This window comes from Talpa europaea (assembly GCF_964194135.1).
Source record: "Talpa europaea genome assembly, chromosome: 7".
In the NCBI taxonomy this organism is placed as follows: domain Eukaryota; kingdom Metazoa; phylum Chordata; class Mammalia; order Eulipotyphla; family Talpidae; genus Talpa; species Talpa europaea.
The window spans coordinates 126,736,637-126,764,270 of record NC_140074.1 but is presented as its reverse complement, the minus strand read 5'-3'; the positions used below and the strand labels follow the sequence as shown (position 1 = coordinate 126,764,270).

The 27,634-nt window shown below is 53.1% G+C and overlaps 1 protein-coding gene across 2 annotated transcripts in view; it reads left to right on the top strand.

Annotated features, from left to right (window-relative positions):
• Positions 1 to 27,634, top strand: part of PRKCA (protein kinase C alpha) — a gene marked incomplete at both ends in the record, with an annotated part of 329,542 nt that overhangs the window by 274,921 nt on the left and 26,987 nt on the right. For both annotated transcript variants that reach the window (XM_084238933.1, XM_084238932.1), the window contains 5 exons: positions 11,404 to 11,535; positions 12,299 to 12,472; positions 13,501 to 13,592; positions 15,976 to 16,038; positions 16,915 to 17,053. In XM_084238933.1, the coding sequence (XP_084095059.1) occupies positions 11,404 to 11,535; positions 12,299 to 12,472; positions 13,501 to 13,592; positions 15,976 to 16,038; positions 16,915 to 17,053 (600 nt within the window). The remainder of the gene's footprint in view (positions 1 to 11,403; positions 11,536 to 12,298; positions 12,473 to 13,500; positions 13,593 to 15,975; positions 16,039 to 16,914; positions 17,054 to 27,634) is intronic.

Sequence of the window (27,634 nt, the reverse complement as noted above, 5' to 3'; positions counted from 1 at the left end):
TAGTCAGGAGGCCTCGTGACTCCTTGTAGTGCCAGCAGGTTCTGGGGCAGGTTCTTCATCTACTCAGGCAGACGGGTAAAGGAGAGTCCTGGAGCCCTCAGTGGCTTTTTTCAGGCTTTCATGCTCTTTCTGTGCCAATTGTTGTGGGGCGAGCCTCAGGCTGGCAAGGCAGGGAGGCTGGGAACCAGGAGGCTGGCAGGCCTCCCAGACTTTGAGCGAATCTTTACTCTTTCTCTGGCGTTCTCTGACGTTCTATCGTAGCCAGTCCACCATAGCTGTCCTCCACCGCCCTTATAGCCTCAGCCTCCAGGCTCGAGTGTGCATACTTTTGCATGCCCACCCCATACTCCAGGCGTCCACCACCAGGCATGTGTGCCTGGAGCCCATGCTCCCAAGCGCCCCCTGCATTAGCACAATCAAGGCCGCAGGTAATAGCCACAGAGGCTAGTGGCCTAAAAACTGGACCCATATTCATTTACCCTGCACTCCTGCAGCCCAATTTTTTGCTGGGAGGCCCCCTCCCATCTCACATCTATTCCTTTTTCATAGCAACAGAGAAAAGCTCCCCACTTTTCAGCAGTGTTGCTGGATGTCCAGAGACCACGTACTGTGATCGCATCTGTGAGTTCATTCCCAGCTGACTTCCAAAGCCGGCATGGTGGTGATCCCAGCGGGGAGCCTTCCTCGTAGGAGAAGGATGTAGGTTTCCAAAAATGACCAGGTGCCCAAAATGCTTTAAGCAGTAGCACGCCACGGCCATGCCCACTCACTCGGACCTTCCTCCAAGGTCGGCCTCAGAGGAGTGCATGCCGTCAGCAAACCTGTGAGAGAAAGACAGCGTTTCTGCAGAGGAACAAACTTAGGCAGAGGGTTTGGCCCCGATCCCCACCGAGATCCATGAACTAAGGTGCAGCCTGTCAGGACCTGCCTAGCAGGTGGGACAGATAACCACAGATTAACCTAAACCTGTGTTAGAAATCACTGGACAAGTCTGGGAGGTGGGGCGATGGGGGTTGGGGGTAGGCTGACCACCCACACCTTAGCCCCCCCGAGGTGTGCACACTCGGCTGGAAAGGAGCCCAGCCTTTGTGTTTCCCATGTTGGGCAAAGCGCTGATGTGTCACAGGCCCGCACGTCTCCTTCCAGTGTAGTTCAGTTGCCATGACAACAGAGGCCTGCTGGCTCCCTGTGCGTTTGTTTCAACAGTGGCAACAGCCTAAGTGAATATATCCATGAAAACATATCTCATTAAGAAAGTGGCTGAATGTGATTTCCCTTAAATTTTTGCTGCTTTGATGAAGCGTTTCATTCACCCCTTTGGCTGCGAAACAATTCTTGGCTGTATGAGCAGCCTCTCAAGCACGTGGGAGAGGCTGAGCAGGGAGATCATTTACTCCCAGGGCATCTGAGGTTAATTGTTGATGGTCTGATAGGTTAACAAGGAGAGGTGGACGTTTTATTTAAATCTAACTGCAAATGAGGATGGATGGCTTGAACTCCTGCAAGGCACCCGAGCTTTTCGGAATAAGGTCTTGTTGGAACACAGCACGCCCATTCATTCATGAGCTTTCAGTATTTGCCTTGCAAAGCTCAAAATATTTACTGTCTGGCCCTTTACGGAAAAAAAAATTGCCTGCTCTTGATACAGGAGGCTGAGTAGTGAATCCAAAGACCAGCGATCTGGATTCAGAGCCCCAGAAAGGAAAATTGATTTTGACACATCACTCGGGACATTCAGTGTCCTCCTCTGTAATGCTGGCGGCCTTGATTAGCTTATCTCCAAGTTCCCTGCAAAAACTCCCAGCTCTTTTACCTCTGGGCTGGTAGGGATTACATCCCAGGCAGGGACTCCAAGCACAGGAATAATCCTGTGTGGGGTCGCCCAGGGTTCTGTTCTAACGGCCAGTGTAGAGGACAGTGGTGTCCCCCGACCCCTCTCCCAGTGCAGCCACGGCCTGGCTGCAGGAAGTGGGGTTAGACCTTAGACCTTTCGCCCGCATCTCCGCCAGGGCCGGTCAGCCCTTCCTGAGGACCCTGTCTGGCTGAGAGTCTCTGGTTCCAAGCAGCTCCCCGCAGCTGCCACCCAAGAACAAGGGCTATGCCCGGGACTCGAGTCTCCAGGAAAACCCAGGCTGGCAGGTGTGGGCCCCTGGTATGGGAGACTCACCCCGCCCGCCTCCAGATGCTGGTGCATTGTGTAGCCCAGAAACTGCAGCTAGAGGACATGAAGTGCCTCGGGGGCTTTATTTACCTAAGAATTGCTGTTAAAACTCCCCATACAAATGATGATCCCCTCCAAGCCCACTCTCCCTATTGTGGAAGTAAAGGTTTGCCGTCTGACTCTAAACCACATACATGAAGCAGAATCTGAAAAAGTGTTACTAGAAATTCCAACCATGCATTCGACACACGATGTAACAGGAACTGAGCTCCTGCCTTCACTCTGGGTACCCCCCCTTTCCTCTCCCTCTCTGTGGCCAGATGAAAATGCATTTGCAGTGACCATTCCTCCTGCCCAAGCCGTCCCCCACCAGGAATCCATCCTGGGAAGGTCGGGGTGTGCATGGAGACTAGGACTACCAAAGTGCTCATCTGCACATTATTGGAAACTGAAAATTGGAAACACTTGGTGTCCCATATTGGGGGGACAGTTAGACTGGGAGGGTGTCCCCAAAATCACACAGCAGGAGAGGCTTCTCAAAGTTCATATCCTACAAAGGGCAAAGCAGGGTAGAAACAGTGTAATTCTGTGGATGTCAAATAAGAAGAGGTCACGAAAAAGGATTAGCATAGCCACCAAGATGCTAGCGATGAGTAACTCTAGGTGATAAAATTAGGAATGTTAATTTTATTATTTTTTTCCATCCCTATTCAATTTTCTACAAATGAATAGGTAGTGCTTTTATAATAGGAAGCAGCACTGTTGTAGAAATTATTGAAAAGCCATAATTCTGTCTTTGAAAAAAAATGTTACATTAGAATTGCCTTCCTGAATACACATCCCTTCATTCATCCTAAAATATTTGAGGACCACGTGCCCGGGGCTCTGGCTGGGCACTGGAGGTCACCAGGGAGCAGAGCAGAAAAGGAAGGAGGGAACAGGAGGGAAGGACGTGCTCGGTGATGAGAAGGCAAGGGGTGGGCGGGGGCATCGCCAGTCTGCGCTGAAGTGGGGGGGGGGGGGTGTGAGAGGGATTAGTGCCTCCCTGCAGAGGTGGGAGAGCACCCCAGCCCTCGGGGTCAGAGGAAGCAGAGTGCAGAGCCCTCGGGCTGCCAGATGCTGGGCATGATCCAGAAAATGAAAAATGACTTAGCCTAACAACGGCAGGCATTTTATTTGCTCTGGCTGTGCTACCCAGGAGGCTGTCATGCCTATTAAGTAGCATCAGCTGAACGCGTTGCCCGGTTACTGAGTGGGAGATGATTGATGTGGTGACTCGTGGCTGGTTAGAAGCCCGCAAGCTGTGCTGGGCTAATGGCGGCGTTGAAAATGCCCTCCCCGCTCCTCTGTGGCTTCCTTCGCCGAAACCACTCCATCTCTTAACTGACGTCGCCGTGGGCGCGAGAGAACGTTCTACCTCGAGGTGAGCTGTGTCTCTGAGCGAGGTCTGGGCGATAGAAGACATAGCCGTTCCCCATGCCTGGTCTGTGGCGGCCCCCACACCCCTTCAGGCTCATGTTGCCCAGGTGTTCAGACACACCTGTGTTCAGACACACCTGCCTGTGGACACTTCATTCAAAGAAAATGCATGCGAGAAATCCACAGCTGTTCATGGACGCCTCCAGTTGGTCTTTGCTGGTCTCTCCGCGCTTGGAGTCTTACGAGTAGAAAGAACCTTCTATTGTTGGGTTCATCTCTCTACACTTTGCAAGTACTTTTGATCAATTTGCCCGTCACTTTCTGTTGTGTTAGGCAAGACAGTATTTTTGAACACATGCCCAGGTAGCTGAGAACAGCCATGTGAGCTGGGGGCACGTCACTGGCCTTCAGGCGCGCTTCAGAGGGCCCCCCGACTGCTTGGGGATGAAGGGCCCTGGGGGACTTGGGGTTGTAGTTAAAGCTCTGCCTTCTTGCTCTCGATGAGTTTTGGACTTGGGATCCTCCCGAAGAAGTCAGCCCCCCCTGAGAGAACTGCTCGGCGGGGTGTGACTGTGCTAAGGCCTGCAGTCATGAGTGTACGTCCTGCCGCCACCCACAGTCGCCACATTCAGAACTCGGGCTTTGCAGCCACCCATGCTGCTCCCATGAACCACTGGACACAATGGTCCTGGCGGTCAGCGGGCAGATCTCAGCATACATGGTCCAACCTGAGAGAAACAGCAGCTCTGCCATCCCACCCCTCGTGGCTGCCGGCGGTGGGCACACCCTCCTCTCAGGATGAACTTGAAAACCCCCCAAAGAGTGAGCTGAAGAGGGAAAGCTTCTCAGGCACAGCTGGCTGGTCACACATGGCCACGCCACAACCCGCTTTGGCCAGACCTGGGGTTTGCGGTGCTTCGCTGCACATTGTGTGGTGTCTTTTCCAGAAACACCCCAGGAGAAGTCTTATAACTCATGAGCACCTCCCAAGGCTGCAAACTGCGATGACTTTACAAGAATGTATCAGCTGGACAAGGTGACACTTGTGTCTTACGTTAGTAAATTCGGGGGGGGGGGAGGGGGCTGGGGGAGGTGGAAGGTGAGAGTACCTCCTTCCTCACTACCTGCCCATCGAGTTAGAGCATGATGCCAGGCCTGGGCTGACACCAGTGTGCCGTCTTTCAAGGAACCTGAAAATCCTGGACTCCGAATTGTTTAATCGGAGCTAAAAAAGCTATGCTGTTTGAGGCTAATTTTTAAAAACAGCATGCTAAGATTTCAGCACTTAAGGTCTCTGTTCTGTTTACAACACTATATACTTAGTTTCCAGTTTTATTCTCTTTTTTCAACACTTGATGCCATTTTAGTAAGTGAAGGCCTTTTCCTGCGCAGCCCCGGAGGGGGTTATAGATGTGCTCTGGAAACGGGGTGGGCAGCTGGAGCAGAGCCCCATCTCCTCTCCTCACCAGGAGGGCATGATGCCTGGAAGGCCCCGGGGATGTGCCTCAGCCTCCCCCTCCCGGGTCCCAAGCACCTGGCTGCAGCCTTGATATGTGTCTGTGGTGGCGCTGGGGGTTTCTGGCCTGAGTCAACCCTGCAGAACCTGAGCCAGGCAATCCTGCGGCTGCTCACGGAGGCCTTCAGTCCGCTGTCCAGGAGCAGGGGGTGCCAGGGACATGCAAACTGTGTCTCCTTCCTGGGGCAAAGGGAGGAAGACAGGGTGAGGCGCTGCGAGGGGGGCTGTTGCAAAGGACTCCTCCAGCAGAGTTCAGGGACACAGAGGTCCTGCTCCCACCTTACCACAGATGAGGAACCTGAGGCTCAGAGAGGCAGTGTTAACCTGCCCTGAGTCACACAGCAAATCAGAGAAGCCCGATTTGGTCATTGCATTCCACGTGCAGGGTTTTTTCTGGAGTTGTCTACTGATTTATAGGACATTTTAAAATTGCTGAAGATGGAGAAAATCTCAGGGACTGTTGACCCTGAAGGAAGCATTTGAACTTAGTGAACATTCTTAGATCGGCACATCTCAAACCTAAGTCACTTGAATGATTTAAGGGAATCACTTGAGGGTCTTTTTAAAAAATGTGTGTTCTGACTCAGAGGATCAGGGATGTGGCTCAAGAGTGTCGTTTCTGATGAGCCTCCAGATGATGCCAAAGGGGGTTCCACGGACCACACTTTGAGTAGCAGTGTCATAGACCACAGAGCCTTTGCACTGCAAGGCTTTTTTCAACACTTGATGCCATTTTAGTAAGTGAAGGCCTTTTCCTGCGCAGCCCCGGAGAGGGTTATAGATGTGCTCTGGAAACGGGGTGGGCAGCTGGAGTAGAGCCCCATCTCCTCTCCTCACCAGGAGGGCATGATGCCTGGAAGGCCCCGGGGATGTGCCTCAGCCTCCCCCTCCCGGGTCCCAAAGGACAGGGAGCCCGCCTCTGGTTGTCCTGGCATGACCAGCTCTGACTGTGTAGATCATCTGATGCACACAGACTCGGGTGATCCTGACAACAGCTTCGTCTGAGGTCATGTCCACGTCTGCAGGACCAGCACTGGCTGCAAGTGGACTGGCAAGTGCCAGGACCCCTCTAGGTCCTCCTGAGGAAGCAGGTGAATACGAAGACCCCACGAGAGGTATCAAGCACTGAGTGGGCCCCTGCTCTCTGCTCACTCAGGAATCAGAGCAGGGAGGCATTGCAGCAGCGGGTGGAGCACCGCCAGCCATGGATCTCCGTCTGTCCGTCCACCACCGCTTGGCACTTGCTCCGTCCACTCACTTTGCATGGCTGCTGGGAACAAGCGGGGTGGGCTGCGGGATTGGGATGGTCAGCCAGGAGCCCTGACAATGGACTGACAGGTGCCTTCACCCCCAGCTCCAGTCTTGACTCTCCTCCGACTGTCCGTCATCGCCCGCTCCCCCATCTGCACCGACTGACTTCCCGTTTGCTCACAGGCCCCCCAGGGCCCTGGCTGTGCCGGGCCGTGTTTGCGTTGCTAGAGTAAAGGACACCAGCGCGCTTATTCTTATGCCTCCTCGGGCTTTCGGAAATCTGCGCAGTTAGGCTGTCGGCTTCAGCTTGATCCCTGGACATATATTGATGTTATTTGCACAACTGGTGAAGTCTGAATTTCTTTCATGACAACCAGGGTTATGTCAACAATACACGAGCCTGGAAGGACAGGCCTCTTGTTCTTGCTGGGAGACCCATAGCCAAAAGCCCACTTAAAACTCAAAAGAAATAAATTCTCGGCTCAGGGCTTCTTGGCTGCGCCTCGTCAGGGCTCCCAGCGGGTCTCGGGCAGGCGGGAGGGTCCCTGCAGAGAATTTTTCCAACGTAGGTTTCAGCTTGTTGGCCCAGCTCACTAGCACAGGAGGCTCCTGGGGAGCTGGGGGGTCACTTGTGGCCCCACCTCCCTAAGGACAGGGAGCCCGCCTCTGGTTGTCCTGGCATGACCAGCTCTGACTGTGTAGATCATCTGATGCACACAGACTCGGGTGATCCTGACAACAGCTTCGTCTGAGGTCATGTCCACGTCTGCAGGACCAGCACTGGCTGCAAGTGGACTGTACCGTTTACAATCTGTCGTCTTCACATCCCATCCATCCCAGAGTTTAACGGGATGAACACGCGCTTTCAAGTGAATGAACCAACGAAGAAATGAATGAAGTAGACATTTAGTGAGTGTGAGTGCTTGGTCTAGACAGACAAGTGTGCGGTTTGGCCCCCCCTTCCAGGGCCTCAGTCTAGTAAGGAAGATGGATCAGGAAATCCAGGAAGAAGGTACATGTGCTTTCTTGTTTAGGTGCCCCAGAAGCCAACTCTGCTCAGGTTTTGAGAACAAGGAGTTCACTTGGGAAAGAATCCCAAGAGGCCTTGGAATAATGGGCATTAGCCCAGGGAAGGTGTGTTAGTTACCCGGCCCATTCCAGGGAAACAGTGGATGTGTCTGGGTGGGGCTGCAGCCTGGGCCTTCCCGGCTGGCTCTGCAGGGGAGGCTGGAGCAGATCCCAGAGAGCCTCTGGGCACACGGGCTGCAGAGCCGAAAGCCCGTGTGATGAACACGAAGGGACAGGATGCAGGTCTGGAGACAAGGAGGCCAGTCCTGGCTTGTACAGCTCTCACCTGGCAGACCTCTGCCTTCCCTGCCCTCAGGCCCCCTCAGGCCCCCAGAACACAGCTGCAGGGGGTCCACTAGCTGTCTCCTCCAATTTCATTATTTGGTTGACTCATGTGGAGAGAGGGGCTTGGAAAGGACCTCTGAGCTTCGAAGAGCATGGAATTTTCTGCTTCTGCAAACTCCGCGTCAGAAATGACTCCTTGCTATGCAGCATCAGGCCTGCAGGTGGCAACAGGGAGATGTCGGGGAGGCCAGTTCTACAGGGAAAAGTGGAAGAAAGGTGCCCTGGTCAGCAGGATGGAGGGCCAGGGAGGCCCAGGGCTCTGATTTTCTGGATGACTTGGGCTGAGGGGGGCCCCCAGGTGCCTGAGGAAGCGAGCCCTGAGATGGTGCATGCAGCCAGGGCCACCCCCTTCCCACCCCTGCCCTCCCTCTACCAGCCCCATGAGCCCAGCTCTGCTCTTGGCTAAAATGACCAGGAATGGAATCTGCCTGGCCGGGCCGGGAGCGGGGGCTTCCTCTGTCCAGCTTTGCCTCCTTCCTCCCAGACTCAGACTGATGGCAGCCCAGAGTCTGAGGCTCATGCTCTTTGGCATTTATACCCCTGTAGCCTGACTGGGGAAGAGCTTGTCCCTATAACTTAGACTAAGGGCCTAAATCGGAGTCACGGAGCACCCCCGGCAATGGCCCCCACTGAAGGCGTAGAGGTGCAAGAAGCGCACACCCGCCCGCCTCCCACCCCTCCTCTGCTGTCTGGTGGGCCGTCAAAGGGATGCCAGTGAGCCTGCAAGATCTTGCCAGGACCCAGGGGCCACAGGCGCTGGTGGCTGCAGGGCTCACCACCCCCCAAGGGGAAGAGGCTCAGGCAGTTTCCAGCACCTCAGAGAATGAGTCCCAGAAGTTACAGTGAAGACCTGGGGAACATCTATCTCTTTGTGCCCCTGCCTGTAACCCTTTTCCTTATAAATCAGAGCAGAATGGCCTGGCGCCATCCTCATCTCCAGCCTGAACTTCTGATGGTTCGGTCACATCTCGATACAAGCCAAGAGTCAGCCCTGGCAGCCGTTTGGGGGATGAGGCTGGGCTCTCACTGGGGGGCTCTCGTTAAGTCCTACTTCTTCCTCACAAGTCTCTCCAAGCCCCTTCCCATCCTCCGTCAATGGGGAGACCAGGGACAGTTCAGGGGTCGTCTCTAGAGCCCCGGTGTCTCTAGTGACCCCAAGGTCCTGTGTTTCCCTCCACGCACTGCCAGCAGGGGAATAGCATGCTGGATTAAATACTTTCAGCCTCAAAGCAAAAATGCCGGGGTCTCTTCTCCCAAATTTTCCCATCGTTGGGTACACGGTGCTGTGTCCACGAGAGCCAGCATTTAAGCTCTGAGACTTGATCCCTGTGACACTCAGTTCTTTTTATCTGAGAAAAGCCTCACCCAACAGCAGCACAGCACCTGATGAACACATTCCAGCTTCCTGTCTTTATCCGTCTGTTGACTTAAAAAAGTTGAGCCACACTAAAGTCAGCCAGTAGATTAAAGTCAAGACTGAGGCCTTGAACCCGGGAGAAACTCCAGAGAGCCTGGAGAAGCTGTCTGAATTGGGGGCGCACCATGAGAATTGGATCCTGTCTGCAAGGAACAGGTTTCATACTTTCAAGGATTTTTACAGAGAAAGGCCAGGGGTGTACAATTACTGTAGGATTCAATGTTGCCTGTGTGGTGAGGAGGACGGGAGGGTTGTTAACAGTGACCCTCGTGGGGCCTCCCTGGTGGCCTATGGGTTCAGTCTCAGCACTAGCACCGCTGCGGCCTATGTTTCATCCCCGGCCAGGGAGCTACCCACATGGCACAGCAGACCTCTCCTGTCTCCCTGCTGCTCCCCTCAGCAGTGTATTTCAGCAGATCTGCCTGTTCTGTTCCCCACTCTGTCTCTGGTGAATCCTCTCACCCCTGACCACACCTCTGGCCTACACCTCAGTTCTTCTATGCATAAATAAATAAATCTTTTTTTTTTTAAAGTGACCCTCACTACTTCGAGCCTTGTTGTCTAGAAAGTGAGCTTTTCCGTATTGCCATCAACTTCTAGCTGTCCTGTTTTTTTAATTACTGATTTACTTGGAAACTGTCCAGCTGAGCCTGGCTCCCTGGCTTATGCCCCTTACTTGACCAGGGAGATCGTGGCCCTTTTTAATTTATACCTTCAACCAAATCACGGCATCCACCGCCAGGCCAAGCGCTGTGTTGGGGCTGCTGATCTCGAGGTCGGGCAGGCTCAGGCTGCCAGTGCCAGCTGGCACTTTGTGGGGTGGAAGGATGCCACAGCTCAGGGGCAGTGTGGACGGGCCTCCAGAGCCTTCTCTGCTGCTAAAAAAAAATATGGAAAACCCAACTCCCCGCCCAGAAGCTCAGAAGGAATCTTGCCAGCAATTCGATCACCTAGTAAAGCTCCTTAGTGCTGTCTTCTCAGAGCCACGTTGGCTTGAGGGGGTCCAGGCACCAGCCGCACTTCATCTGGCCTGCTGCATGGGGCAGCGCACCCTCCCCTTATGTGTTTCCGCAGCCAGAGAGTCTGCTCTCGGACTCAGGGCCGCGGGGTTCAGCCCACCCGCCCCCTGGCCTCCTAGCCTCAACTCCCACAGTGGCTCCTCCGCTTTCTCTGCGGGCTCCTAGGCTGGCTATCGATGTGTTTCCATGTGATCCTCCTGTTTGGCTTTTTCTGCTGAGCCTCTTCCTCCCACCGTCTGTCGACTGTGACCCCCAGGGGAGGAACGAGGGTAGTGTCTCTCCATGTGGCATGAGCCCAGTTTACAAAACACCTGCGGGTAACTCACCTGGTACTGACCAAGTATCCTCAGGCTCAAAGGGATCTCACTGTGTTCCACGGGGTGCCCCACTCTGGTGCACATCACTATTTGTTTGGGGGAGTTCAGTTCCTGATTTCAAAAAAACAAAAAACAAAGCCAAGAAAAACACCTCTGTTCTTGTTGTGCCTTGTAAAGTAGCAATAGGGCCTCCCTGGTGGCGCAAGGAGTTAAGCACCTCACTATGAAGCAATCTGCAGTCTCTGCAGCACGAGTTCCATCCCTGGCCAGGGAGCAACCCACATGGCACGGCAGACCTCTCCTGACTCGCTCGCTGCTCCCCTCAGCAGTGTATTTCAGTCAGTCTGCCTGTTCTGTTCCCCACTCTGTCTCTGGTGAATCCCCTCATCCTCACCTCTTGCCTGTACCCCAGTTCTTTATGCATAAATAAATAAATCTTTTTTAAAAATAGTGATAAATCACCCCATACTTGCCATTGGAGGGGTTCCTCTCCAGAGAACACTGCTCCGCCATTTTAGGTGGGCACCAGTTTCCTTGAGGCAGAGTCCTTTTAAATCCACCCCTAAGAAAAGCATCACACAGTTTCCCTGGATTATCATGTCCACTGCCAGAGGCTCCACTTTCCCCACATTTGCTCTTACCCCCCAAGCCAGGGCCAGCCCTGGGCTGAGCCTCAGGACTTGGTTCGTGGATCACTCCATGGAGAGCAGCTGGCCGTGGGCAAAGGCGGGCTTGGCTCCTCTGGGAAGGCTGGCCTCGGGGGAGGACAGCCTCATCCCCTGCACCCCACCTTCTGGCTCCCGCGGCCTTGGCTTCCTTACAGCGCCCTGTCCCCACCACCTCTTCCCTGGAAGGAAACTGACTGCTTTCACCGTGTGCTTGTTGTTTAGAAAGCCAAGCTCGGCCCGGCTGGTAACAAGGTGATCACGCCTTCCGAGAGACAACCTTCCAACAACCTGGACCGGGTGAAGCTCACCGACTTCAATTTCCTCATGGTGCTGGGGAAGGGGAGCTTTGGAAAGGTAAGGGCTGGCGCCCGGGGGCCTGGCTTTGGCGGGCAGTGTTGGGGGGGGGGCGTCCTCCCGGGGGCGTCCAGCGCAGCCCCTTGGGTTCCTGCTCGCTGCCCACCTGCCTCAGTTGTCCCCCACGTCATTTCATTTAAAATAGGGCCTGGGGGTGTCCCCGTAGCTGTGTTCAGAGCAGGGGAGTGCTCCGGGAGGGTGGGGTGAATAATTGCTGCCCCTAAGGGCTAAATTGTGACTTGTGGTAAGCAAATGTGGAAAGCCAAGGCAGGCTCTGGGAGATACTGAGCTGGGGCTACTTTTGTTCTAACCCCAGATCTCATGACAGATCCAGGAAATGGGTTCATTTTGATCTTATCTTTTTTTTCTTTTTGGTCTGGGCTCCTGGCTCATGAGAAGCTTGTAGAGTCCTGCCCATTCCGCTCTAACGATGCTGCTGTAAAACGTGCAGGGTTCCAGGCCACGCCGGACATGCGGCATGTCCCCTTTAGCAGCCACACTAGCGCCACCGTGTGGCGAGAATCTCCACAGCATGTAAATCTTGCCAGCCTGGAAGCAGCCCAGCGCTAGGGGGATTTCATATGCAGTGACCTTGCAGGGTTTCAAATTTTGCACCTAAAGTGGAACTTTACGAATAGCCTTAAATCACCCATTTACAAACTTGCATGCAGTTTCTCAACGGTCACCCTGCCCAGGTCCTCCCCCACCTCCCCAAGTACCAATGTGAACTCAGAAGCTCTCCGGGTGTCCTCCCGTGCCTCAGGTGATGCTGGCTGACAGGAAGGGGACGGAAGAACTGTACGCCATCAAAATCCTGAAGAAGGACGTGGTCATTCAAGATGACGACGTGGAGTGCACCATGGTGGAGAAGCGCGTCCTGGCCCTCCTGGACAAGCCCCCGTTCCTGACGCAGCTCCACTCCTGCTTCCAGACAGTGGTGAGGCCCCGGGTCGTGTCGCTGGCCCGGCATACAGGTGCCCTCAGGAGCTGTCCCCACACCCCAGTGCTCACAGGGCAGCCTCCCTGCCGTGGAGAAGGCTGGAGGAGGAAGGCCTGACTCGGGGCCACTCAGCTATGGATTCTCCTCTGCTGAGCAGAGGTGCCTGGACAACCTCTCACTGGTGGGGTACTTGCAAATGGCCTGCAAGAAATATAAACATTAATTTCTTGTGAGGTGCTCCCAGAGATAGGCCTGCCCCTCCTGGAGACTGTCTTTTTTAAGCTGTGACTCAATCATTGGCAGCTATATTTGTTACTGTTATGATTATTGCTATTTTCAACTTCTCCTTGGTCAGAAATTGCCTTTCTGTTTTATGTCCGTCTTTGCAATCTCCTGGGAGGCACCCTCAGAGCTCGTGGATTTCAGAACCTCCAAGTGACAACGTAGCCACACAGTGTCGGGATATACAGTGACTACAGAGCCGGGCGCCAGCCCTCAAGGGTCAGCCTAGTGCTGGCAGTGTAGATAGTCAGATCCCTGCTCCCGACAGCTCCTAAGTAGCTCTGGGGAAAGAGCAATGTGCTAGAAGGAGAGCCACATCCTCAAGTTCCAGCCCAAACCCTGCATCCCTGGCTATACTGATTAAACTCTGGAAAATTACAAAGCAGGGGAAACAAGGGGAAACTAAGTTTCATAGCAAGAAAGTTAGAGATGGAAACTGTGTGTAGGAACAGGGCAGGAAAGTGGGGGGCCATTACTGAAATGGGGGGCATCCGTAACCAGGGTAGCGGGGAGGACGGGCACGTTGGCAGAGAGTTAGGTGATGACCTTGTGCTCCACAGGCCCCGGGGGAATAGGGCTTATTACTTATTCTTTTGGGGGAAAAATATTTGAAGAACTCTACCCAGCAGCCCTGCCAGTGCAGCCCACATTTTACTAATGAGAAAGCACCACAGTCCCTACGGAGGGCAGGGGACCCCAAGCCCATGCAGAAGCCCTGCTCATCTGTCCACCTTGGCCTTCAGGACCGGCTGTACTTTGTCATGGAGTATGTCAACGGTGGGGACCTGATGTACCACATTCAGCAAGTAGGAAAATTCAAGGAACCACAAGCAGTGTGAGTATTTCTTTCAAGTCCCTTAATTTGGGCAGCGCAGAACCCCCAGCCAGGAACCGATGCTGGGTGAAATGGAAGGCGAGGCGCTGCCCAATTTGGAGTTGAGTGCGGTGACCTGGGGGAGGCATTTTTATTAGCAAGGTCCCTCTCGATGTTCCCTAAGGAGAGCTTTATCCTACTTCTGGTAAATTGGAGATGCTGGTGTGTCCCTTTGTCACCCATGCCTGCCTCGTTGACCAAGTCCTCATTGGCTGCACCACTGGTCCTTGCACACCCACAGGCAGCAGATGTGGGAGCATGGAGGAATGAGGGCTCCCCACCTTGGGACTTGGCGAAGTCTCTTGACAACTAGACTGCGTTGCCATGACTTTAGAGGTGGCACAGGACACCACACAAGCTCAAAGGGATTCCAAGGGGATGCCCATCCTCAGAATTCCCAGCCCAAAGATGCAGGGGGGTAACTTGAGATCTGGGATGTGAGGGCGCTGGCAGGGGCTCCAGGTTCAGAACCCGATGGGGCGCCTGGTGGGCAGCAGGGAAGGCTGGAAGGCAGTGGTGGGGCTGATGTCGTGAGCTTGAGCATTCCCAGCCTGCCCTGGTCAAGGAGAACGGTGCAGTGCGGGAGGCTGGAGGCTGGTGCAGGGGGTGAGGATCTATGTAGAGAAAGAGTGAAGCTGTTATTAGGACTTGACCTTGGAGCCAGCAACGAGAAGATGTATTGGAGGCCCATTCTGGAGAAGGAAACAGCTTGGTGACTATGGAAGTGAGAGGAGAGAGGCCTCTTAGGTGATGCTGCCCCATTTTAGGTTTGGGGGGGGTTTGCCTCCCAGGTGGTTTGAGGGAAGAACTGTGAGCTTTAAAGGCCCCACTGGGAAGCGCCATGGGTGCCAGAGCAGGAGAGACACCGTCCGGATAGTCACCCATCCAGAGGGCGCCCATTTGATATCTGAAAAATCATCCCACTTTTCGGGGGCCAGGAAGTCAACAGCAGCAAATCGAAGCAAATAGCTATTTCCTTCCCTAAATGAGGATGCACCGCAGGCATGCAACCTGATGAATCAACTTAGCAAATGTTAATAGGATTCTAGCCGACATGATGTCTACAAGATGAAGCTGGAAGATTTTTGGTGTGGTGGGATAATCTGTCCTGGGGGACATTCACTGAAGGCAGAATAGGAAATTCTTTGGTAGCTGACTTAAAAATTGTGAAAGGCCATTTTTCTGATTGTTTTCACTTTTGCATTTTCAGAAAGACTCACCCTTCTTCCCTCACTTGGGTCGTTCATGATAAAGGATTAAGCTGTTTGGAGTATAAAATAACGCTTGCTAGGACACAACTGTCGAGACCCAGTAGCAGACTAGAAACCCTGCAGGTTAGGAGGGCTGTAAAGACGGCTCGTCTGACTCTCTGTCTTCCTGTTTGCATTGCAGAATGCTAAAAAAGTTTTATTTTTAAAATACAGCAAGCATGAAAAGTGATATCAAAGTGGCCTGCAAGCCCAACTCTCCTTCCCCTGCCTGACCTCTCCTGCCAGCTGGGAGGTGGTCTTGCTGTTAAGGATTTGGTCCTGACCATTGGCACTTTCTTCTCTGCCCAAGTACATGGACACGCTTATTTTAAACCTCCTGGGTATGAGGTTGGCTCAGGCACAGTCTTGTGCCTCCTCAGACTTCAAAGACCCCTAAATGCTCTGCGAGGTTTAAAACATCCTTCAGCGTTTATTCTGAGCTTCAGATCTTAGCCGATGGACAGTTTTGTTGGAATGGAAGTCACTGCTTTTTATTATGAATTATGTAAAAGGGCAGGGGTCACAGTGTGTGCCCCATTATCCCAGCAGGAGGGGGAGGGGATAAGTCAACCAGCTGGAGAGTTTATCACACGTTCCTTTGTCTTCAAGGGAATGATTGTGTTTTCCATCACCAATGTTTTCTGTCTTTGAATAGGAAAATGAGATTTTTCTCCACCCAACCACAGTCCTGACTTGGAAGAGTTTAAAGATAGCCGAAAGATCATATTAGATTGCATTAGAAATGCTATAGAAATTCTAATATAATTAGGCTGTATGAGAAATGTCTTTGTGAGTAATAAATTACCTACTTACCTGTCCCAGGAAAACAAAAAGCACTTGTTTCCGGTAATAAGCCCATCGCATTGGGTTGTTTTTTTTTTAGCTGCGCTGTTCATTGGTGTAACAAATGGCATAGAGTTGGTATAACAAATGGCATAGAGAAGGGGGTAGCGTTGGAAGAGCACTGCAGGGTGAGTGCTCGCCACTAATCCTGGAGTCTTCCCTCCTTTAACCTCTTCAACCCCTGAACTCCACAGTAAAAGTATCCAGGAGTCCAAAGAATCCAGAAACCTGAGGAGTGTTTTCTTTTGCAGATTCTATGCGGCAGAGATTTCCATTGGGTTGTTCTTCCTTCATAAACGAGGAATCATTTATAGGTGCGTATGGGCGCTCGGCCACCGGTGGCGCTGGTGAGAGTTTTGCTAAACCTCAGGACCCTCTGGACGTGTGATTCTGTGATGGGGACTTCAACCTGGAGTTGATAAACCCCCAAGGGAACAAAGACCTGCAAGGACCCACCTTTCTCTGCAGCCTCCAGGCAAACCAGAACCACCTTCTGATTCCTGGACCTCGAAAGATTTTATATCGCACAAGAAAACATGCTTTTCTTCTCCCCGCTGACAGCTCCTTCCTCTGCCTTTTATTTGGAACAGAGGTCTAGGAGTAAGGGGAGTGGAATTTCTGTTATAGATGCTCAGCAGGGGAACATGGGGAACTAGCAGAGGCAGATTGAGTTAAATTCTTCCAGTTGGTGGCTACAGTGAAAGGCTGATGCCCAAGAATGAAGACTGTCTCCCAGTATTAACTAAAGGGTAATTAAAAGGACACACGGCACTAAGCAGAGTGGAAGGAACATGTGTATGGCCCAATGAGATTGTTCTAAACCTTTGACTTTGCAAAACTTGTCAGGTGTCAGATCCTCCATGTGGGTGCTCATAAATGATGGGGTCTCCCAGACCTGAAGTCTAAGCTACTGTGACTTGAATACACAGCCATGGTTGGGAATTACTAGTTCACCTGCTTAGTCATTCATTTGGTATGAATTTATTGAGCGCCTACTGTATCCTAGGCACTCCATTAGGAGATCTTAAAAACACCAACGCCACAATCATCCCTGGCCCCTGCTCTTCGGGGGCTTACAGTTAATGTAACATTGAAACAGTGGCAGGTGAACGCACCTCTGGCCCAGTAGATCCAGAGCACACCCTGTGGCGTAGTGGGAAGGACACTGATGGCATCTCGATTCCCCACAGGGACCTGAAGTTAGATAATGTCATGCTGGATTCGGAGGGACACATCAAGATTGCCGACTTTGGGATGTGCAAGGAGCACATGATGGATGGAGTCACGACCCGGACCTTCTGCGGGACTCCAGATTACATCGCCCCTGAGGTAGGGACCCCCGTTCTCCTTGTTTTCCAGTCCAGTGTTTGCAAAAACTGCCGCCCCCAGCCCTCACGTGCCTAGAGGCAAATGAGCCGCCAGGAGCCAGGACCAGCAAATAGACTAGACTGGAGTATTCATAGTGCTCTTGCCCATGGTCAGGCTGCGTCTTGCTTGGTGGCGCTCACGTCCTTGTGTGCACACGTGAGCTGGTTGCATGGAACAAATGTATTTCTCTTTTTTAAAAAGGTTTATTTATTTATGCAAACAAGAGCTGGGGTGCAGGCCAGAGGTGCGGGGCATGAGGATCCACCAGAGACAGAGCGGGGAACAGAACAGGCAGACTGACTGAAATACACTGCTGAGGGGAGCAGCGGGCGAGACAGGAGAGGTCTGCTGCGCCATGTGGGTCACCTCCCTGGCCGGGGATCGAACTCCTGCTGCAGTGGCTGGCGATAGCTTCACAATGCTGAGACTTAACCCCTTGCGCCACCAGGGAGGCCCCAAGAACAATGTATTTCTTACATGGCGATGTCAAAACAATTTCAGAAACACTGCTGAGCAGGGAAGGGGGTCTTGCTCGTGAAAGCATCTCATATGGGAAATCGAGTCAGATGGTGCTTGCTCTGGTGGCTCTTTACCAAGATCGGAGGGTCAGTGGTCTGAATGGTACCTTGGGATTGCTGGTGGTGCTTAATCTGGGAGGACCAGATGGGTGTGTGAGAAGCTAAGTGGTTCCAAGATCTGTGTTTATAGTGGTGGCCACAGTTTGGTCTTCATGACAACACAGAGTGAGTCATTTTCTTCCTGTTCTAAATATGACGTTTCTACACACCAAGGACAGAGAGGCTGTAAGCCTGGGTCACTGCGTAGGTACTTCTTGGCCACACTCAGGTTGTGGATGAAGCGCTCTTTCCCCAACTGAGCTCCAGGCAGCAAAGTGGAAAGTAATGGATTCAAAATTAGGCCATGCAGTGGCTCTGGGTAGAGGTCTCATGCTCACTGTGGGCAGCTTTTATTGGTTGGCTGGTAGGTGGGTGAATGGATGGATGGATGGATGGATGGATGGATGGATGGATGGATGGATGGATCCACCATATTGCCTAATGTATTTATCCCGAAAGCAGTCATTCTGGTGGAAAACACACAACTAAGAAATCTGACCACATGAGCTTCCACCTACAATCTGTTATGTACAGGCTGTGGGGAGGCAGCAAGTTATTCACCCCTGAAGAAAATCGAGGATAATCACATCCTCCTGTAGAATGCTCAGAGGATGAAAGTGCCCAGCATTTTGTACCTTAGTGAGAGGGTTCGAGGACCCCATCCTGTGAGATTATGTTCCCAGGATGACATGGCCAGCCCCATACAGGCGTTCGGCACTTCTGGAGGGGGTGCAACCTGCTGGCAATTTGACTGTGACCCCGTGAGAATGGTTGGGGATTCTGACCTCAAGGACTGTCAGATAATAAATGGGTACTACTGGAATCTCCTAAGTTTGCAGTTATTTGTTACAGCAGCAACAGGAGGCTAATATAGTGAGGAACACGGAAGAAAAAACAACAGACTTCAGTTATTTAGAAGGTGTCATCCATGTGGCCGCCGTCTTGGGCAGCATCAGATGACTGAGGTGGTGCTGGGCACGGGAAGCTATCCATTTGATCGGCAGAGACTGGGTCTGAACGGGGAAGCTCAACACCACCTTAATTCCTGAAAACCTGCCATTCCCTGTCACCGAACATTTATAGCACCTGGTGGGTGTTGCATGGAGCTGGCTCAGCTCATAATCACAAACTGCTCCATAGTGTCAGTCAAAGTCTGAATACATCCTGCATCGGGAGGCTGTAGTTTTCACAGCACGATCTCTATTCTTCGTGTTTGAAAAACATGACTATTTTAGCTTACGCTATGCCTGGACATACCAAGATGTGAATTCTTTTGGGGGGAAAAGTAAGTTTTGTATCAAGGTAAGATGTCTTTGACCCCGTCATTCCAACTTTTAGTTTCTTCTTTGAATGTCCTCAGTCTATGTTTCCACACTGTCCAGGGACATACCAAACTGACAGCTCTTCACAATGGGGAACGCTGGTGACCTTGAACCCTCTCCCTAAGGTCCAAAACACCAGATTGGGCACTTTCATCCTCTGAGCAGCTCTACAGGTGGATGTGATTATCCGCGACTTCCTTCAGGGGTGAATAACTTGCCTGCGTTCCCACAGCCTGTACATAGTAAGAGTCTGGATGGAAGCTCACGTGCTCAGATATCTAATTTGTGTTTTCCACCGGGATGTATGGGACTGGCCATGTCATCTTGGGAACACACTCTCAGAAGGTGGGGTCTTGAGAACACCTGTCAGAGAGAGGGTTTCTGGGAACACAGCGCAGAGAGAGGAATACATGGAAAACTGGGTTGCTTGATCCACAGGCTAATATGCTCTGGCCCTAAACAGGCTCCATGTTTGCAAGTCTTCCTTCCTCAATACAAGGGGCATCTGCCATTTACTTGAATGTCTCCTGCATGCTGAGCACCTTCTAGGCTTGCCCTCAGTCCTCCTGACAGACCTCATCCAGAGCATCGTGTCAGGTCTTTGCTGGGGGAGGTGTTGAGGCCAAGGCCACATCCTAAAAAATGCCAAGTCTGCTTCCAGCCCAGGCCCAGGCCCAGGCCGCTTCCTGACCTTCACCCTGCCCTCTGTTCCATCCTGAGTCGCCCTCATGCTGGGGTGCCCCCTGTGTGCTCCCTGCCTCCTGGGCCCAGCCCGGCACCACAGGGAACAGAGGGGCCCTGCCAGCGAGGTGGGCACAGCTTAGGGAACATGGCATGTTGCAAACCAGCAGGAACCAGAATCTGTGCTTATATTCCATTGATTTTCATGGGAAAATTAAGTTGTACTGCTTTGGAAGCTCCATCAATTATAACATTAGGTGGTCTCACCCTTTGCTGGCATTTTCAAAAAGGTCCAGGGATTTGGCACACGGAGCTGCAGGAGTAATTGCGGTGCAGCGGGGGGTTGTCAGGGTTCAAGGTTTCTGCACATGCTCAGAGGTTAGACTAATCCCGCCCTCTGTGTAAATCTTCCTGTCAGGCAGAGGCAAAATAATTATCGTAGGTGGCATTTTCCTTAATAGGCAAAGCGAGGCTTAAATATTTATGGCTGCTGGCTCAAAAACCTTGAAATGAATTAATACTATGGCATCTCCTTACTGGGCACAGGTGCGCTAAGGTGGAAACTGTCACTAACAGATGTGGTTTGGGAGTCGATGGGACCCCACGAAAGGGGCGCTGATCAGAAGTCTCCCCTGAAGCCGATGGGGAGGGTCCTCTTTGCTTTGACATGGAAAGAATTCAGGGTCAGGGAGAGTCCTTGGGAAGTCGGAACAGGTGCCTCCCCCAGATTTAATCCTCCATCTGAAAGTCAGTAATTTAGGGTACGTGAGATGGTGGCAGCCCAAGCATCTCCCGGCAGCCAAGAGCCAGACTCCCAGTGGGCACTGCCCGCTTCTCCCTGGAAGAAAGAGAAGCAGCAGGGAGTGTGTGCTCTGGATGGGCCTCCTCCAAGTAGCTTCTGCTGCCGTGGGAGTGAAGCTTTTTTTAAACGTGCCTTTCAAATACTCTCCGCGCAGCCTTGCTGGGGCGGAGGGCGCGCGGAGATGAGAGAGAGACACACACACACACACACACACACACACACACACACACACACACACACGAGATGGCCTGCTCTGCCCGAGCGCCCTGGGCCCATCCTTGGTGGGTCAAAGTGAGTGACTTGCCCAAGGCCACTTGCCCAAGCTGCTCATAGACCCAGGGGAGGTGCAGAGCCCAGACAGCCTGACCCCAGAGCCCAGATACTCTGCCCACTCACTGCGCTCTCTCCAGAGAGAGGAGAAAACTCGCTGAGTGGAGGGGCCGCAAAAATGGCCGCTGAGAGATGGCCCAGACCATCTCTCCCTTGGTGTCTCCTAAGAAAAACTGGATTCGGCCCGAGTCGCACCCAGGCCTTCTCTCCTCTCAGAGCTTGTATCTCAGAGCAGGCTGGTCCCGTGGAAGCCAAGAGTGAACCAGCCGCATGTAAGCCCCTCACCCACACGTGGCATCCATCAGGCGGGCATTCAAAAAGTGCCCAAAGGGGGAGCGCAGAGAGAGCCTCTTGGGCACACAGACCATGAGAAATGGGCTCCTGCAGCCCAGGAGAGACATGGGTTTGGAGACATGGCCGAGAGAATTCCCCTGGGCGAGAACAGATGGCACGTCTACCATGGGGGAAACCCCAGGGGAGAGGTTTGCGGGCACACTTGCCCCCGCACCAGCTGGCCAAAGGCGATGTGCAAGTTCCTGTGACTGTTGGGGGGCTGGGCGAGTTCAGGAAGCTGGAGACCTATCCCGGGGGGCTCTCATTTCAGTCTTGCGGGGAGGCCAGCCATGACTGCAGCTCCAGCCTGCCTGCTTGCGTGAAATTGCTCAAAGCCGGCCCTGATATACGTTAGGAGAAAAGTGTACAGCCAGATTCAGGGGGTCACCAGCTGTAATCTCTCTTCTGGAGGGGGGTCAAGTGTCACATGTGGGGAAACCACTTGTTAGGGGTGGGAAGAACAAAACTAAGGGGTGTCCCGAAAAGGAGAAGAACCAGGGAGCTGTGAGTCGCGGGGACCAGGAAGGTCAGCGTTGATGAACTCAGAGGAGGGGGGCATGTGGGGGTCAAGGAGATGGAGGGGGAGGGGAGGGGCCCAGCCTCGGGCACCAGCCAGCCCTGAGTGCCTGGAGGCCCAGAATGGGGCATGGCTCAGCAGCCAGGGCGGGCCCCCCTCTCTGGCGCCTCCATGGTCAGTGGAAGGACAGAAGGTGGGCAGTCGCCCCAGGAAGGCGAGAGGAAAGGGGCATTGTTTCAGGGTATTTCTAGGCCAAAGGGAAAATGCCCAGAGAGGGAAAGGCAAACAGGAGAGAGCGAACAGTCCCCCCAGGAGGGAGCCTCAGGGGGACACAGGAGAAGGGGGTCGGTGGGGGGAGAGCTGGAGCCCCTCTCCGGCTGGCCTGCACCTGCAGGGGGCGGGGCATGCACCTGGGGAGGGTGCTGGTGCACGGAAGTAGGTGGGGGGGGGCAGGGGGGAACAGAAGAGAGGGGGGTGCAGGTCTCCCCCGAGTCTGGGAAGCGGGAGGTGGGAAAGCTGGCGACCCCCACTCAGTACCTCAGCAGGACAGGGTGTCCCCGGCCCAGGGAGAATGGGGGTGCTGCGCACTGCCGCCCGGCCAGCTGAGGCCGTCAGCGGGTCTCCTGGAGAGACTGGCCAGATGGTGGGAACAGGTGAGGGATGCAGAAAGGGGGCCCATGTCTCTCAAAATAGAATTGAGGGGTGGGGTCCTCGGGAGTCCAGAGAGCCCTTCAGCCAGAGGAGGGGAGGCGGGAGGGGCGAGAGTGACAGAAGCAGGACCGGGACACCATCGGGGCGGGGCTGCATTTCTGAACTAGGGGAAGCCGAGGTCTTGCAGTGGCCCAAGACCCTTTGCTGTCTGATCCCCGCTCCCCCCGCCACCTTACCCCACCACCCTCCCACCATGTCTCTCAATCAGCTGCTCCGACTTCTTTGCCTCTCCTCAAACCTGCCAGCCGCCCCCAGAGCTCGGCTCTCCTGATGCCCCCTCCTCGGGGGTCCTTCCCCAGTGTCAAAGTGTCACCTCAGGGGGCAATTCCCTGGGGACCCTGTGAGAACTGCGGCCCTCAGGCCTGCTCCAGCCCTCGCTCCCCCACCCGTGCTGTGCCCTTCGCGCGGCATCTGTCCTTCCGTCACTGCCCAGCCCCTGGCCCAGGTCCTGGGGTATCTGGGCTCCCGGGATCCCCGTGGAAGAGGAGGAGACCTGGAGCTAGACCAGAGCTGGGGGCCAGGATCTGGGAGGAGGTGTCGAAGGAGACTCCCAAGGCTGTCATGGCGAGGCTGGTGGCTCAGGACAGAGGGCACCCTGCAGGGGCCCCCAGTCTCAGGGTGGAGAGCCCATCCCCCAGCTCCCCCGTACAGCCCGAGGTGCCTCCAAAGTGACATCCCCAGAGACTGTTCCGGCCTCTGGGGAAAGGGCTGGAGAGAGAAGATAAGAGGATCTAAAAGTTAAATGAGAAGCAGCCACGGGGTGGGTGCACAGCGCAGGCCGGCAGGCTGGCAGCACCGCCCGAGGGAGAAGACAGGAGGGAAGGGAGAGGCACTTGACTGAAGAAGAGAGTGATAAACGGGGGCGGTGAGTCATCCATCAAAGGCCAGTCCCCCCTTGAGGGCCAAGGTCCACTGGCTCCTGCAGAGCGAGACACAGTGACGCAGCTGCTAGCTTGCCAAGAAGTGCTTCAAGAGCCAAGCCAGGCCTTCCCGTGGGTTCTCCCTTCGGTGGGGTCACTCTCCCCAGATCCCTGCTCGGGATTGTGTTGGGTTTATTCTCTCATCTATTGTCACCTGCCCGCGGCTCTTCTACCACCCCGTAATTCCCCATTTGGCCCTGTTCTCAGGAGCAGGGGGCGCCCCACGACATTGTGCTCCAGTCCTTCCTCAGACCCCCTGACTCAGATCCTTCCCCCAGAAATAAGCCCCCCTTGTGGACTAGCTGACCCAGACCCAGGGCCGAGCGCCTCCCTCACTCGACCCGTTAATCTCAGTCGCTTCTGCAGACTTGGCGCCATGGGCTCGATGTCCCGGATGATGTGGACATTGGTTCGAGTGTCCCTGAGCCCATTCAAGGTTATTCTGGGCCTTGAGCCCAGGCTGGTCTGCTGGCTCCCAGCAGTGGCTGTTCTCCTGACACAGTTCACGGCTCAGTGGCCCCCAGAGAAGGCATCACCCCACAAAGGCAGACATGCTGCTCCCACAAACCCAGGCCTAATAATGCACCGGTTGGTTTTCCCTCCTGCATTTTGGTTGGTCTTTTATCTGGAGACCAAGGGGGTCCAGTTTCTGAATTCATTTTCTCCTTTTACTTTGCAAAAGTGCCTGGGCACGGGGTGGGATAGGTATCTCCAGAGAGGGGGACCCCATCTGTTCACCTCCTGCTGTGGACTGTCACTTACATCTTTTAGCATGTTCAAGTCCTACCATCGTCCTCAGGTGTTTTCCAGACAAGAAAAAAGGGACCTGGTGAGAGCAGAGAGGTCACCTATCTGTGGTTCCTGGGCAGCTGGGGTGCTGGCAGCCTGCAGGCCTGCGGCCCTAATGCCATCGGTGGTCACTGTGAGACCACCCAGTTCTGGAAAATCTTTTCTTCTGGCTAATAAAGCTCTTACAGGCACAAGACGTATTCCTAACCCCTTGCTCATCCTTGCACCACACAAGTAGTTCCTTTGCTCAGAAGCAGGGGTAACATTTTGAACACTCAGCTCCTGAGATAATGAGGATTCCCAAGGGGGGCACCACCCCAAGCCACAAATCCTGCCCTGCTTTACCCCAGGTGCCCAGCACCTGCCAGTCAGAGACACCAGTGAAGCGGGCTGAGCTGGAGAGAGACTGGAAGTCAGGGTACCTGTTCCCAGATGGGCCCAGCCCACTCTACTGTAGACTCAACATCCACCCCCAAAGGGAACGTCCTGATTCTGGGAACTTTTCCCTTGTCGTTATGTGGTGAACTCCAGTGCTAGTTCTGCTCTTCTAAGAAGTTGGGGTAACATCCAATAAATGCATATAGACATAGCATGGAGGAGGGAGGGAGCTTGGCCCACAGAGAGCTCAGCTTGAGGCCCTCCGTGCATGTCTGCTGTTAGTGGGCAGTTGTTTCAGCTCTTGTTGCTGGGGAGCTACCCCAAAACTCAGTAAAATAAAACAGCCCTGCCATGCTGTGACTCTGGAGCCAGAACTTAGGGCAGGACTCAATAGCTGGCTCCTCACACCAGCAGGCATGCTGGCGGCCACAGCTTTGCCGGCACTGGAAGATCCAAGATGGCCCCAAGCTGTGGGCTGTGGACCAAGACCCTCCCGGTTCTCCTCTGCTTGGTCTGTCTCTCTACCCAGTCCCTCATCTTTTAGTGGGTGGTTAAGAGCTTCTTAACTTGGTGACTGACTCCCAAGAGGGCAGAAACAGAAGCCATAAGGCCCCTGGAACTTAACTTCCACCACATACTGTAGGTCAAAGCAGTCCCAGAGCCAGCCCAGATTCTAGGGGAGGCGATAGAGCTGCATCTTGTGGGGAGTGACGTTGTCCTGCTACAAGAGGGTGGCCAGGGCGGGAGGACCTGCAGCCATTCTGGGGATGTCATCTTTGGAGGAAGATGATTTTGAGCTGTGTTGGCCAATGGAAGGATCTTTAGCACAGCACCCCAAAAGGGAGACTCTCAGGGGTCCAGGGACTCAGGCAAAGAGGAACCTCTGTCCTGTGTTTTAGAACTGGGATTAGCTGGCTTTTACTGCCAAGGGCTAGATGGTAAATATTTTAGACTTTGCTTTAATCTAAATTTTAGATTTTACCAAGAGGCAAACTTAAGCAACTATTCTTGCCAAAAAGACTAATAGTTTCCATTTAAAAATGTAAAAACTGTGCTTAGCTCACAGCTGTACACAAACAGGAGGCGAACTGGATTTAGCCTGCAGGCGTTACTTTGCCATCCCCAATTTCTGAGGCTTCTCCTCCGGCCTCCTCCAGCCTTAGCACCCCTTATAGGTTGGGGGCTTAGGGCCAAAGGGAGGTACTGCTTGGAGCCTGGGAACTCCCTTCCAGAGGCTACGTGGGCTTCTTCCCAGCATCCATTCCTCCTTGGGACACCACCTGGTGGTGGGTGTCATCCCCTGTCCTGTGGAGACATCACTGGGCAGCTGTTTGCAGAGGACAGTGCAACAGAGCTGGGACACACAGGCCAGATGTGCTGCAAAAGACTGGAAAGAGAAGTGGAGTGGGCCAGATCTCCCCACTGGGGGGAGGAAATCTCAGGGGTCCATGAACTCTTAAGGTCATAGAACCTGACCTTCCAGATCAAAAGTCTGGTGCTTTGTTTAGAATTTACTTAGGACTCCTTCCAAATTCATGCAACCACTTGAGAAGTGACTTAGGCACTTTCCTACAAAGCTAAATACAGACTTTACCAAACAATCCAGCAATTGTGCTGTCAAGTATTTACCCAAATGAGTTAAAAACTTAACGTCCAAACAAAAAGCCTGTACATGGATGTTCTTAGAAGCTTTGTTTGTATTTATCAAAAATTAGAAACAACCAAGATGTCCTTTACTGGGTGAGCAGATAAACTATGACACATCTAGAGGGTGGAATATTATTCAGCACTGAAAAAGCTTTACCTATCAAGCCATGAAAAGACATGGGAGAAAATTAAGTGCATATTTCTATGTGAAAGAGGCCAATTTGAAAAGGTTACCCACCGTCTGATTCCAATTGTATGACTCCCTGGAAAATGCAGACCTGTAGCTTCATCAGTTGTGAAAAATGCACCAGAGTGTTCAGAGATGTCTATCAGGGGAGGTGGTACTTGTAGGAACAGGGGCTATGTGAGGACTGTGTATTTAATTTTTTTTTTATAGAGGCATGTTTTGTTTATTTATTTATTCGTTTGTTTGTTTTTGTTTATACAAGCACTGGGTACAGTCAGAAGCTTGGGAGGGTGAGAGAATTCACCAGAGCCAGAGCAGGGAGCAGAGCAGGCAGAAGGACCGAAGTACACTGCTGAGGGGAGCAGCGGGCGGCAGGAGAGGTCTGCGCGCCATGTGGGACCCGCCTCTGGTGGCCAGGGAGCAGCCGGGGATCGAACCGGCGCCGCAGAGGCCCCGGGCAGCTTCACAACCCAGCGCTCAACCGCTGCGCCACCGGGGAGGCCCTGTGTATTTAATTTTAAAAAGCCAGCCTGTGTGACCTTCCCTTCTAAATGGGAGCATGGGGTGGACCTGGGAATCAGGCTGTAATCACCAGGCTGGAACTTTCTCCCTCCCTCCCTCCTCATACCTCCTTCCCCTCTTTATTTCTGTCTTTTTTTTTTCTTTTGTACCAGATGCTACTTAAATAAATCCAGTGTCCATCATAGCAAACCATTTTTGTACCTTTTGCTCCCCTTTTCACCATTTTGGGGAGCAGAACATAGGCCACTCTACTGTTTGCTTTCCCCTCTGCGCAGGAAGCCCGAGAGCTAGAAAGATCTGCCTGTGACTTCTACCACCACTGCCAGGAGAGAAATCATCCTCAGTTCCCTCCAATCCCAGGAGAACCACAGTTTTCATCTGAACAGAAAATCTGTGGTTCGGACTCCAAACTTGCTGTTCCCCTCTTGCAGTAACTTTCTTTATGAAAAATTTTCTGTATGATGCACTTTGCAAAGACTTCAAATATAGCAGGTATTTCTCATGCAGTGAACTAAGGTCTTTGATGCAAGATAACACATTTTAGTCTATTTATCCCTTTTTGCATGAGATGTGTGATCCCTGTGCTTAGCAGGCTGCCCAGCCTGGAATGTACAATTAGTCATAAATGGAGCAAGGGAAAGAGGACGCATTTCCATGCTAATACCATGGGAAAAAAGAAACCTGAAATTTTGCTGCTCCGGTATAATTAACCTCACGGGAGGGGGGAAGTATTTTTTAACGATTTCATTCATTTTTCTACCTTGTGCTTGGAACAGTGTCCAGCAC